This window comes from Momordica charantia (genome assembly GCF_013281855.1).
Source record: "Momordica charantia cultivar OHB3-1 chromosome 5 unlocalized genomic scaffold, Mcharantia_2.0 BLBB01000005.1, whole genome shotgun sequence".
NCBI classification, from domain to species: Eukaryota; Viridiplantae; Streptophyta; class Magnoliopsida; order Cucurbitales; family Cucurbitaceae; genus Momordica; species Momordica charantia.
Window position 1 is genome coordinate 24,771,924 of NW_028275163.1, and position 13,916 is coordinate 24,785,839.

A 13,916-nucleotide genomic window follows, 5' to 3' on the forward strand; every position below is an offset into this window, starting at 1 on the left:
TTAATTGACTCAACTCGGAATTTAGGAAGTTTCGAACGATGGAGAACCTTGAGATCTATGCGGATGCATTAATTGACGTTTGTAGGGTGATAGGCGTTCAATATATTAATTTGTTTCGTGTCGTTCAGAAGAACAATAATTGGCAAACTTTCTTTAGGTTAGTTCATAATAAAATCTTAAATTTTTTTTAAAGAATTACATGCGAAAAAGATATTTTATATATATATATATATATATAATTTTTTTTTTTCAATTTCAGAGATGGAATTCATTTTAATGAAGAAGGAAGCCGCATGGTTTTTGAAGAAATTAAGAATACGATCAACAAGATGAATTGGACTCCAAACTTGGACGCAAGATACATACCACCTGAATTCGAACATATCGTAGGACTAGTTCCTTTGATTTTGAAGGCTTGGACATCATTCTAGATTAATTTTAACTACGGCTCTACATTCTATGTTCTCTTTTTAAACTTCTATAAATGGCGGCCTATCAGTAGGATCCAAACTTATAAATTATTGTTTATGTTTTAATTGGTTGAATTGTGTTAGTTAAAATAATTTAGCCAACAGTAAATTATCTGCAATAGAAATTTCGTTTTATGAATGATGCTTTAGCGGGCGATGTTATATATATATATATATATAATGTTAATAGGTTTTTTCTTTTTTTTTAAGTACTGTTACCATCTCTGAAAGAGACGACCATATATGCCCGCCAACTTGATCATGTCTTGAAGAAACGACCTAGTTTTAATTTTTGAAAAAAAAAATCAAATGTGGCGTTAGATTGGCGCCATACGCCACTTCATAGGTCGTCTACAACAATTTTCTAAGCTTTATTTTTTTTTTTCTGCAAAGGCCAAAAGTTTATTTATTTTTTCTAAGCTTTATTTGCAGTGGCATATATCTGGAATAAGTTTCAAAAATGACATTATTAAAAAAAAGAATTCCATTTTTTTTTAATTAAAATAGACGAGAAACAATTAACAGCAAATAGAAAGTTACCAAACGGTCCATTGATACACTTTTATTATTGTTGATACTGTTTTTTCTTTTCCTAATTTTAATTGATCTTCAAATGCCTGTAGACTGTAGTCACTGTGTGGTAGTTCGGTTTTAGCTGTTGAATTACCGTTTTGCCCTCTTCTGTTTAATGGGTCTAATTACTTGGGCTCAGCCCATACCCATGCTTCATTGGGCTCCTCCAGCGGTCAAAGTAGCCCATCTCGTAGCTACTCGAGCCCGAGACATTTCAGATAAGCAAATCTTATAAGAATGGCAAAAGAAAAAAAAAAAATATATATATATATATGTAAACTAGGTCAAATAAATAAACTATTAACATGTAAATCGACTGAGTAAATGTTAGTCTATTACAGCTTAGAGAGAAATGATGAAGGAGAAACCTATGTACAATATTGAGTAGATTTGAATAACTCTTGAAATTTGTCCAATAATCTTACATTATACAATTTATATATATATATATATATATATATAATTTAATATTTTAAATGTTCAGTCAAATATAGAATAATGATGATGGGTACTTATTTTTTCTTTTGAGGTCGAAGGTCAAATCCCAATAATTCCAAATAATAAATCTACTATTCTCCACGTAAATATTGGCTAGGCATTTGACGTCTCGGAATTGACGATTGTAATGTCCTCTAGAAAAAAAGTTACATCAACATTAAAAAAATAATAATAAAATAAAATTCAAGAAATGTCAAAACGTGATATCATAATGTTATTGAGGATATTAGTTTGAGGACGCACCATTGGTTAAGAAAAAACATGTTGCAATGACAACATAGAACAGAAGGAGAATAAGTCCCTTCAAGTAGTGAGAAGTTCCCTCCTATTTAATAAGAAGCACAAAATTAGCGCACAAATGATTTCTTCATTAATTTTTTTAAAATAATTAACTAAATATATATTTTTCTCAATTTAGACCCTTCTTATATATCATATATCATGGACAACCAATTTTTTAACATTCACTCACGGTGAGAGATTTAAACTAAAAATAAAAAAAAATTAAATTGTAGTCATCGCTAATGCATATATTTAGTCGGAAAAAAATAGATAATTTTAAATTTTTTTCACAAAATGAAAAACAAGAAGCATTATAAATCTAGAAAAAGTGTACCTGTAAAATGGATGATGAAGCCATTATTGAAAGAGCAAGAGAGGCAGTTTGAAGGATATTAAAATCAAGATCCATATTCATTCCCATAACCCAAGCAACTATTACACATAAAGGAACCTGAAATTTAAGAAGAAATAAGGAGGCATTAATTAACCCAATAAGCTAATTTTCTTCCCACTTCCTTCAATTCTATGCTCTCTTTTAAATTATAGTAATTAATTAGTTCTTGAAGAATAAGCTATAAATAAAAATTTCTCAAAAAAAAAAAAAGAAACAATTAAGAAATAAAAATTTTATCAAACCAACCCCTAAATTATTTCTTACCACAAACATAGCAATTTGAGTTGCAGACCCTAAAGCAACACCTAAAGTTATATCCTGCATTTTGCCACCAAAATGTGATAAAATTTAAAGTTATATATATATATATATATATATATATATATATCACATGATAATGGGAAATGGGAATTATATTAATTAATTAAGGGTATTAATTAATTAAGGGCTTACCAACTTGTTTTTATAAGCGAAAATGACAGCTCCTGCATGCTCAGCTGCATTTCCAACTATTGGTAGTAAGATTATGCTAAGGAACCCAACTGATAAACCCCAAGTTTCTGATGCATCCTGATTAATTAATTTCATGTAACATGAAACATTACAACTTTATTAACTGAGAATTGTGCATACGAAAATAAAATTTAACTCCTATATATTTAATAAGTACTTGAAGGATTTATTTATATTATATGCACAATTTTATTCTCAAATTTGTTAATGTTTTTGCAATTACCTCAATTGTAGCCACGACGTACTCAGACAATAAAGCAACAATAATAGTAACAATCACCAGCCACGCCACCGTGCTCCACATTCCTATCGTCGGAACCTCTTCCACAACGTCGTCATCGTATTCATACGGTTCCTGATCAGAATATTAGATATCCAATATATGAATTAAATTTACCTAATCCATCGACTTAAATTTTTGGATTGAGTGGTGGTTTATTCATCCTTAAGAGATCGAAGCAGAACGAGAAATCATGTTTATGTGTTTGAACTCAAAGTTTTTGTTTGGATTTTTCGATCAGTTTTATTTTGGTTGGTTAATTAATTACCTTGTCTTCTTCAAACAATTGGCGATGATGAGGCAAGAGTTGAAAGCTCAAGTAGGCGAAGTATGCCACCAACATTACTATACTACCGGCTCTAGACAATCGGAGCCTACCAACTCCGGCCACGTCAGCAGACGCTCCGGCGTAACGGAACAGCAACGGAAGCGAAAAGCATAGAAGCGCCAACAACAGCATCTGCGAGTTCACCTCAGCTTGCCTCTGTCAACGAAAATAATATATGCAACCACTTTTCTTTTTACTTTGTTTTTTTTTTAAGTCTATCACAAAATACACTTACGAACCAAGCAGGGAGACAATCGACTTTTTAGGTTCCAATTATTGATTCAAATTTTTTTTTCAAAGGATTCAAATAATATTTTGGTCCATGTTTACTCATTTTGATTCCAATATTTTTAAAATGGGATTGTTTTAGTTTTGTTTGCAAAATTCTAATATAAATTCAGCACATAATAAAAAGAAAAAACATTTGACGGTAGAGTCCTACAATATTTTTAAAAAAAACCATTAACTGGTTAAAAATTTTATCAAAGAAATGAAAATAAAATTTTTAGAGTAGAAAAGTCAAAACGAATGTTTTGAGGTATGGATACTAAAATTATGAAAAGATACCTGGATCTACTTTATATTGAAAAGTTATGATATTATGGTCATTATCTTCATTTTGTCTTTCTAAATATTAGAATTGAGAGACTATATATATAAAAGGTTGAATTATAGAGATTTGTTACTAACCCAACTCCCGAGATGTGAAACTATTGGAATACATGGAAAAAAAAAAGATAAATAAAATGTAGAAAATTACTCGATCATAAATTTGCTCCTTTTTAAGATTGACGATGCCACCAAAGAAGAGGGAGGATCCAAGAACTAGAAGAAGGTTTGAAAGAACCGATCCCACAAGAGAATACTTCACCAACTCAATCTTATGCTTACTAAGAGCAAATATTGCTATTATTAGCTCCGTGGCGTTGCCACATGTTGCATTTAGTAGCCCACCAACTAAAAAAAATACACCAAAATTCCAAAGCATAAACATATTAATTTGATCAAAGTCAACATTGATAACGATGTCTACCTTTTTATTTAAGCATGAAATTCAAATTATCACACCACATATATAGTAAAGAATACAAATAAATCTACATTTAATTACAATTTACATCTTAAATTTTTCAAAAAAAACTCGATTATTATGTGAAACGACTTGGAGATATTTATAACGTTTAAAATAATTTTTTATACTTATTTCTCTAAAAAACAAAAATAAGAAGTAATTTAATCAAAATAACCCATCATTTCACAAAGACCGACTAACTAACTATTCTGATGTCTTGTCGTGATTAAAAAAACAAAAAATAATTATTATGTGAAATAATTTGGACTAAGAAACTGAAAGGGAAGGAGAGCCAAAATGGGCGTCGGCGTTGGTAGCAATTGTCAAGGGAAATGACAAAAGTAACCTTCATTGATCTTAGAGATTAAAGACTAATGCTGGGTTATTAAAGGAAAGAAATTTACCTGTTGGGCCGGTGAAGTACGAGATTTGTCTGCAATTTAATGCATGTTACAATTACATTAATGAAAAATGTAGGAAATTAATTACGTTAAATATTATTTGATTAATTAAAAGAAATGGAAAGACCGTTTCAGGCTTACTCGGTCAGAAAGCTGAGGCGTTCAGCAAGTGGAGCGAGGCCCAATAAGCTAAGAACGAAAACCCATGGCTGAAATATAATTTCAAGCAATCAGAGGGGCAATTGTGTCTCAAACATAAAAATATCAAAAGCACACGTGTCGGAATATTCCACTTACTCTTCCGAAGCCAAAGGAGGCGGCCAAAATAGCCGCCGGAATCGCCGGAAAAAGTACACAAATCCTGGTCCCCAAAATGACCTCCTGGAGATTCACAAGAAAAACCCTTAGGCAACCGAAACGAACCTTGGAAACGAGGGCTAAATCGGACCTTTTCCGCAGCGTGGAGGACGACACGTTGTGAGCCGTCCGACCGTGCCTCAGCGAACCCTTGACGACGCCGTTTTCCAAGATCGGCGTTCCTGGTTCGAGATCCATGATCAGCTGCAACACGTAGTACGGTACGAAAACGGAGGCCTTGTGAAATTGAAAGTCACCTTGCAAAAGTTCGTTGATACAATTTGTTTCTTTTTTTTTTTATAGTGTAAAATTGGAAATGGAAAGCGTTTACTATTCTTTTCTTTTTTTTAAGTATATTTTTCCTCTATTTATTTATATATAATATGTTAAGTACGTATCATCATGTGTATGTAAAAAGAAGTTTCTAGGGAAAGTTTCTCTCTTTCAGCGCCGGTCTTTCTAAATTTGATTTATTCATAATTCAAACTTACAATGGAAGTCTATTAAAAAAAAGGAGTATATACAATAATATGATAAATAAATATATAAATATTATCTATTTGTATATAACTCAACTGGTTAAGGTAATATTTATGACTAAAAGATGTATTGACATCAATAATCGGTGAACTATTCAACAATACAATGGTTATAAATTTTTTTGAATTAATAATTAACCATTTAATTTATGAAAAGGATATTATTAAATGAACTAAATTTAAATCTAAAATTCAAATTCATCTAGGAAGGAAACAATATTAATATATTTAAAGTTACCTATTTTCTAACGTAATAATAAGATGTTATTTTTTTAGTTCAACTATTAGATATAAGATTAGTAGGAATAATTATTGTCCTATGTATTTTTAACATGTTGACCCTCACATTTATGATGTTATTTACTTAAAAAAATTATCATATATTTTCCTTAAAAATGATTACATATACTTCATTGTGATTATGTATAATGAGATATCTACAACCTAACCATTATGTTTTGTTATTTCGTTTACATAACTGAGCTGAAAAAAGGGTAGGCATCTTAACGTGGGCTATAAGATCAGATGGCCCATAAGCCCATGGCCTATTAGGTTTTACGACCCAATTGATGAGGTACAAATTTTTATTTTTATTATTTTGTAATTGGGGGTGGGAGGATGAGATAGGATTCTTCACTATAAGTCTTAATTTGATAGCTTATTTGAGCACTATATTTCTCTGACTAAATGGTCGTGCATTCGAATTTCTACTTACACATATCGTTATATTAAAGAAACAGTCTTAACATACTTTATTAACATATTTCGACACATTGACATATCATTAGAAAAGAAAATTTTGATTGGTCGAATTTTGCTTGAAAGAGTTGAATTTTATGTGTTAATGTATCAGGTAATATTTAAGTCAGCAATACAATGTTAGCTCAGCGGTAGTTGACATTTGTCTTTGATCAATAGGTCATGAGTTCGAATCTCTCATCTCTATTTGTTGTACTAAAAAAAATTAGCAATACAATGTCATGTATTCAAATATATTAATGAAACAATAACTAAATGAACCATTACCTTGGAATAATTAGTTATTTAATCTCTATTTGTAAAATTTTAACACAAGTTATATAAACCACATAAACTATTTAATATAAAATTATGACTATATTTAAAAAAAAAATTGAGTATGTGTCGTATTGAATAGAAAATATAATGAACAGAGCAAAATGAACCTTTCGAAAGTATAGAGACTACGATAGATAAAAAAAAATTAAAAATACATGAATCAAAATAAATATTTTAGAAACAAAAAATTGAGTATGTGTCGTATTGAATAGAAAATATAATAAACAGAGCAAAATGAACCTTTCGAAAGTATAGAGACTACGATAGATAAAAAAAAATTAAAAATACATGAATCAAAATAAATATTTTAGAAACATATTTAATATAAAATTATGACTATATTTAAAAAAAAAAATTGAGTATGTGTCGTATTGAATAGAAAATATAATGAACAGAGCAAAATGAACCTTTCGAAAGTATAGAGACTACGATAGATAAAAAAAAATTAAAAATACATGAATCAAAATAAATATTTTAGAAGCATGCAAGTCCAAATAAACCAAAATATAAAGAGAAAAAAGAAACCTCCAAATCCAAAGTATCCAAACATTTGTCATTTGTGTCCCATGCAAATGCATCTCCCTCCCTCGTTTCCACTCTCGATTTTAGCATTGGACACCACGTTTCAACAACCTCCCTTCATAATTATTCCACCTTGACATTAAAAACAAACAAAAATTTCTTCCAACTTGAGATTTTTTGTTCTTCTTCTAAAACGACCAATTCGCAGAACTCGATTTTTTCTTTCCCTCTTCCTTGCCTAAACTCCTTAGTTTGGACCATACATGTGTAGAAAAGCTTATTTTTTAAAAGCCTTTATTAGTGAATTTACCTTTTTGTTTTTCCCCTGTTTCTACAGTGGAGATAGTCGCACGTTATATTACAACTATATTATTAAAAGTTTGTGGTAAGAACGAGTTTCGCTTTAGTGTCCGAAAATAATATTCCAAAACTTTCATATGTTCGTCATTTCTTATGTGAATAAGATTGATATATAGATATATAATTGATTAAAAGATTGAGTTCGAATTCGCACTCCTATATGTTATTATACTGAAAAAAGTCTTTCATCTGTATTAGAATTTGAACGGTGAGGTTTTGTTTTTTAATTTTGATGAAAGTCAACGCAAATATATGATCTTCCAACTTGTTAAGACATTCTTTTTCTAGGTTTGAAGATCATTGTTCAACTTGAAAAGAGAAAAAGAAAACACTCATTTAACATTAATTTTTATATACGTGTTTTATCGTTATTTAATTATTGAAACAAAATATCAAGAATGTTTGATTAAGAAAATGACCAAAGATGGTGAAGTTCGGAATTGGTGTGATCGACGAATGGAGGGACTTGCAAAAAAGAGAAAGTGATCCGTACTAATTACCTGATCTATTTGCTCGAGAGAGAATAGTTCCATGTAAGGGTCATTGCTTGTTCCACGTAACTTGAACCCAAGATTTTAAGGATATTTTTTGAGGCCTCAAGCCATCCAAGCTATCCTTGAAGATAGGAAATAATTAACATTAACCCAACAAGAGTTCAAATTGAACGAGTCTAAAATTAAATTAAAATGCTAATCGAAATTTGTTTTCTTATTTTAAAATTTTACATTAAAAAAAAGGAACTTTAACAACACTTATAGAAAATAATAATTTAGTAGCATTTTAGAGGGTCAAATAAATAAATCTTTTTTATTGTATTTAAATTTTGTGTATTTATCTAAATAAATAGTTTAACTAACAATTGCCAATTCGTCGATATTTGAATTACCTAGAAAAAAGTAGGTTGCATTAAACTTTAGTCGTTATTTTCAAATTGTTCTTTTTTTTTTTAAATTTCTCTAACCATTCTTTTCAAAGGTTGAAGGATAGGAACTTCTTTTGTTAAAATTTTAAAATATTATTTCCTAAAAAAAAAGGTAAAAACTAAAATATTGATAGATCTATTCATTCAAAAAAAAAACTTCATAACACGTATTTTTTTCCTTTAAGAACGTCATAGATTGTAGTTGAATTGCTTCGTAAAATAATAATAAGAAAAGAGTGATACTATTTGTATAAAAATATATATAAATATATAAAGAGTCAAAGTATAATTCAACCAGTTAAGATATATATATTGATCAAGAGATCAAGATTTCAATATATGTGTATGCATGCATGTATCTATATATATATTCTTGGAAGGTTCATAATTTTAATTAATCAACTATATAATATGATTGAAGATTGGATTCTTTCGATTAATCAATTATTTTAAATAGCACGATTATTTTGTGGTTCGTTTCATTTTATTATTGTGCGAAAGAAAGAGAAGTTTTCATTTTATTATATGGGAATAAAGAGCAAATATAGGAATAGGTGTCTTCTTTTTCCAAGTGGTGGCGTTTTCTTTTTCTTTTTCTTTTTCTTTTTCTTGTTCTTTTTTCCCCTTTTCCCTTCTTAATTCACAACACTTTTTTTAATAGCTTTTTTTTTTTACATTCACAACACTTGGCGGGATGTTTAAAGTAAGATTTGAAATGTCGATATCGATAAAAATATCGAGATCTCGGTTTTACGGACATGTCGATGTCGATGGATATTTGGGAAAAAGTCATGAAAATTGTGAAATTTAAGAAAATTTGTTTTAATTAGTAAAAAGAATTTTAATTGTAGCTTAATTAAGCTATAATTAATCACTTCTAACCCTCACATGTATTGAGTAACTTACATATGAAAATGTCGATGTCGATAGAAATATCGGAATAAGATAATGAAGATTGATGGAAATAATTTTAATTAGTAAATTGAAGTCGAATAGTGCTTAGTTATATTTTATTGATAATTTGTAATTTATAACTAAATTTAGTGTTTAGTTACCTAATTGAATAAGGTAAAAAATATTGATATATATAATATACACATACACATGTACCATTATTAAAAATAGAAGGATAGGTTAGAAAAATTTGTAATTAAATTTGAAAAGAAAAAATTAGGATCAATAGAAAATAAATACTAGCCAGATAAATTTAAATAATAAAATAATAGTAATATTATTATCATCAGAAGAAAAAAGAAAAAAAAAAAAAAAAAGTGGCGTACCCCCCAGATGCCCAACAATTCCACATGAAAAGGGACTCAATCCCACATGGAGGAGGGACTGGGGAGAGGGGAGCCCCCCATCCCCAACGTTCCTCGTCTATCCAGCCCCCCTCACTTTCTTCATCTATCCAGTTGGATTGGGGTTTTGGCCAGACTATTGAGTAAATTATTCTTTTAACGATATTTGATAAATATCTTTGAAATATTGATATTTTTACGATTTTTTGACGATATTTTACTATATCATCGTTGATGAGGAAAAAAAAATAATTTTTTTCTAGGTGTCGATGTCGATGTGTGAAGAGACATTTAGTACACTAATTTAAAGGTTTTTATTTTTATAAATATATTCACTAACTTTTGGGGTGATTTAAAATTCCTCGTCTGTATTCACAATTTTAAAGGGATATTTAAGAAAAGGCAACTATCTCTCACTTATAAAAAAAAACTTGCCTTTTTTTCTTTCATTAGCTTTTTAAAATATAATATAGTAATTACTATTTTTTTTATTAATAATGGTAACAAAAATAATTTTTTTAGACAATAAAAGAAAATTAAGTGTGTATAAACCGATCAACAATGAATATAATTCAAGTTTTGTTGATGAAATAACTATGGAAGAGAATTTCGTTTTATGGTTTTGAAAAACTTATAAGATTTTTAAAATTCAAACTCATTTAAAGTACGGTATACTTATTAAATTTTTGGTGCATTTAAAATTTCATGTATTTAAAATTAATTTTCCTACTCAAATTGTTTCTTTTTTAGTGGATAGGAATCAATAAAAAATAAGAAATATATTTTACTTAATAAAAATCCTATTTAAATTTTTAGCATTGAAGTTATCTAACTTTAAAAAAAAATAGGTATTCATAATTTAACATTTAAAAATTGAATTTACTTTCTATTTTTAATACAACATCACGACCTTGTGATGTGAGAGTTGCTGTGAGCTATGCTCAAGTTAGCTTATTTAAATCTATATTATATTTATTTGTGTAGTGTATTAATAAACATAATATGTTACTATTATAATTTTATTTATAGTACTATTATAAAAAAATTAATATTATAGATATTAGACTTTTATAATATTTATTTTAATTTATTTTTTATTTACTGTATTAATTTTAACCATTTATAATGAATGAAAGAAATATATTTTGGACTTTAAATTAAATATATTATCAGTTAATTATTGAGAATATTTTATTGTTTATTTCAAATAAAATATTTCTACATAGACTAAAAACATTCATTTTTAGAGTGGTTTTTATTTATTACTTATTGAAAATATTTCATTTACATTTTTTAAAAATTAAAAATAAAGAAAATAGTATTATTTTTTAATCTCAAAAGAGAGAAATTGGTAAATAATCATATTAAATTGATGAATTAGAAAATAGGTAATAATTAAATTTTAAAAGTATAGCAGTTTTAATGGTAAAATAATATATAAATATTTATAGGCATGATTGACATTGATACCTCTATTTCAAAATAATTTCTTAAAAATTGTTCACTCTGGACTTGTTATACAAAGGAAAAACAACAGGGCACGAGAAAAGAGATTACCGAACGGATCGGACCAATCGAACCGTGTTGAGCCGGGCTCGACCCATTGCCAAGCCCGGTATTCGACCTCCTCTGATCTCCATGCACCTTGGGTCCTGCGACAACAAATTAGGGCACAACAGAAGGATTTAGAACCTATTGAGTGCTATAAATAGGTCGTATAGCTTAATCCTAAGGCAAGTCAAATTCTACCCTTGAATTCTATCACTCAACTACTTCCCTTGCTAACTTAGACATCGAAGCCCGTGTGACAAGAGTTACACCAATCTAGGCTTGTTCGGTTTTGCAGGTCTTCGAGTCACTGGTAATCAAGCTTGGTGCGGACCGCGGGAGGAACTGGGAGAGCATAATCCACGCATGAACAAGACTTATATTTTTAAGATCAACCCATTTTGTTCAATGACAAAGGGCAATTGTAAATATGGTTAAAAAAAATTAAAGGAAATAACAAATTTAGAATCTACATTTTAACTTTGCAAATATAACACAGTTTTTAGAAAATACAGAGGTCCAATAATAAAATGCCAAATTTACCCTTGTAGCACTGATATAGCACTAATATATATATTTCATATATACTTGATATACCTCTGATATATAACTGATATATCATTAATATAACTATAATATCCACTAATATAACTTTTTATATGATTATATTATTTGTTATTTATTGATTTGTCATTGGTATATGTGTGATATATAATTGATATGCCTTTTATATACCATTGATATAATACTGACATGCAATTGATTTACTTATGATATAACTATGATATCTACTAATATAACTTTTAACAAGGTTTACCATTGATATACATGTGATATAACTATGATACCCACTGATATAAGTTCTTGTATGATTATATAATTTACCATTTATTTACCATGTTGATATAACACTTTTATATCTGTGATATATACTTGATATGCCTCTAATTTACCATTGATATAACTATGATATCTACTAATATAACTTCTTATATGATTATATGATTTACCACTAATATAACATTGATACATTTGTAATTTATACTTAATATGCATCTAATTTATTATTGATATAGCTTTGATATAACCATGATATTTATTGAAATAAATTAGAGATACATTATATGTTTATTAGATGTATAATACGTACATCTGATATATATCAGAGGTACATTAGATGTACATCAGATGTAGATCAGAAGTATATCAAAGATATACATCCATCAGACGTATATCAGATATTCATGAGCGTATACCAAATGTCATAAGGGTAAAATTGGAATAACAAAAATTTCAAAAATAAAAATCCAAATATTTTGTCGTATTTATAAAATAAAAAAGAGGATGACATTTTTATAAATATATATAAAAATTGAGCTACAAATACAATGATCCTGATTCAATCCTAACTAACTTTTTAACGTTCTCTTTCCAATTTGGTTGCTATTCTTTTTCCAATTTGGTTGCTAACATTTTAAAATGTCTAAAATACTATCCAAAAGACAGATATATGGTATTTAAACATACTATTTTATATTAATTAGCACTATTTAAATGTTAAATAACACATCGTTTAATAAATCCAATCAACCACATTTCGCTACCATTAAATAAAATAAAAATTTTAAAAATAGTCCCTTAACAAAACTTTAAATTAAATTAAGACATTATTTTTAGAGCAAGTAAAATAAATAGTCACATTTAATAATTAGAATTCAATAGGAGATTTTTGCTTAGGTGGATCCCACTTTCCAACTAATGTGGTAGGTTTGAATACTCATTCTATATTTACTAAAAAAATATACATCTCACTTGGAAAATATATATTTTCTTTTATTTATATATGAAAAGAAAATAAAAATACAAAATACAAAATAGTTTTACATGGGCAGAGAAATATCTATACTATATTAAAAAGCTAGGATGTAGGAAAAACATTTTTAGACACCTTTGTCCTTTACTAAATTTACAAATTTACAAATTATACCATTAATATATTATTACAAATATTAAATTAATTATTAATTATTAGTTATCAATACTATAAATGTATGGAATATAAAAGGTTAGAATGCAAAAAGTTTTCCAACAACATAAAATTAATTTTTTCTTTAATTAAAATTCATACTAGAATTTCAAGAGTTTTAGAATTTGAAAAGCTTTTGTAACGTTTTATCCTCTGCTACTATAAAAATAGGTTTTCTTCTACATGTTTTTCACAAGTTTCAATACTTTTTTATTCTTAGTTCGTTGAAATATCTCTCAAAGATATTCAATATTGAAAACATATCGAGATATTTGTGACATATTCATCAAGTTGCAAGAGAGGCATATGTTGAATCTACATATCTCGAATACTAGGTTTGTAACATTACTATTCCACAATTTTACAAAGTTGAATAATAGTATTTGTCAAGCAATCTTAAAAAATGAACATATTTACTCTAAAAGATGAGTTTATAGTAAGTACTTGGATTTTTTT

At 28.0% G+C, this 13,916-nt stretch overlaps 1 protein-coding gene across 1 annotated transcript; it reads right to left on the minus strand.

Annotated features, from left to right (window-relative positions):
• Positions 1–1,476: 1,476 nt before the first annotated feature.
• On the minus strand, positions 1,477–6,426 carry LOC111014944 (vacuolar cation/proton exchanger 3). The gene is made up of 13 exons (XM_088124452.1): positions 6,423–6,426; positions 5,260–5,405; positions 5,109–5,192; positions 4,953–5,020; positions 4,815–4,843; positions 4,099–4,295; positions 3,279–3,494; positions 2,954–3,085; positions 2,671–2,787; positions 2,482–2,535; positions 2,158–2,274; positions 1,785–1,866; positions 1,477–1,675 (listed from the first exon to the last, which is right to left on the minus strand). The coding sequence occupies exons 1-13, from the start codon at positions 6,424–6,426 to the stop codon at positions 1,635–1,637; spliced, it is 1,287 nt and encodes a 428-aa protein (XP_087980578.1). The 3' UTR covers positions 1,477–1,634.
• Positions 6,427–13,916: the final 7,490 nt, after the last annotated feature.

Bases quoted from the DNA above. Each gene is read 5' to 3' on its own strand.
- LOC111014944 (XM_088124452.1), bottom strand. The intron at 3,086-3,278 runs GTAATTAATTAA...TATTCTGATCAG, and splicing joins AATTGTTTGAAGAAGACAAG to GAACCGTATGAATACGATGA. The intron at 2,275-2,481 runs GTAAGAAATAAT...CTTAAATTTCAG, and splicing joins CTCAAATTGCTATGTTTGTG to GTTCCTTTATGTGTAATAGT.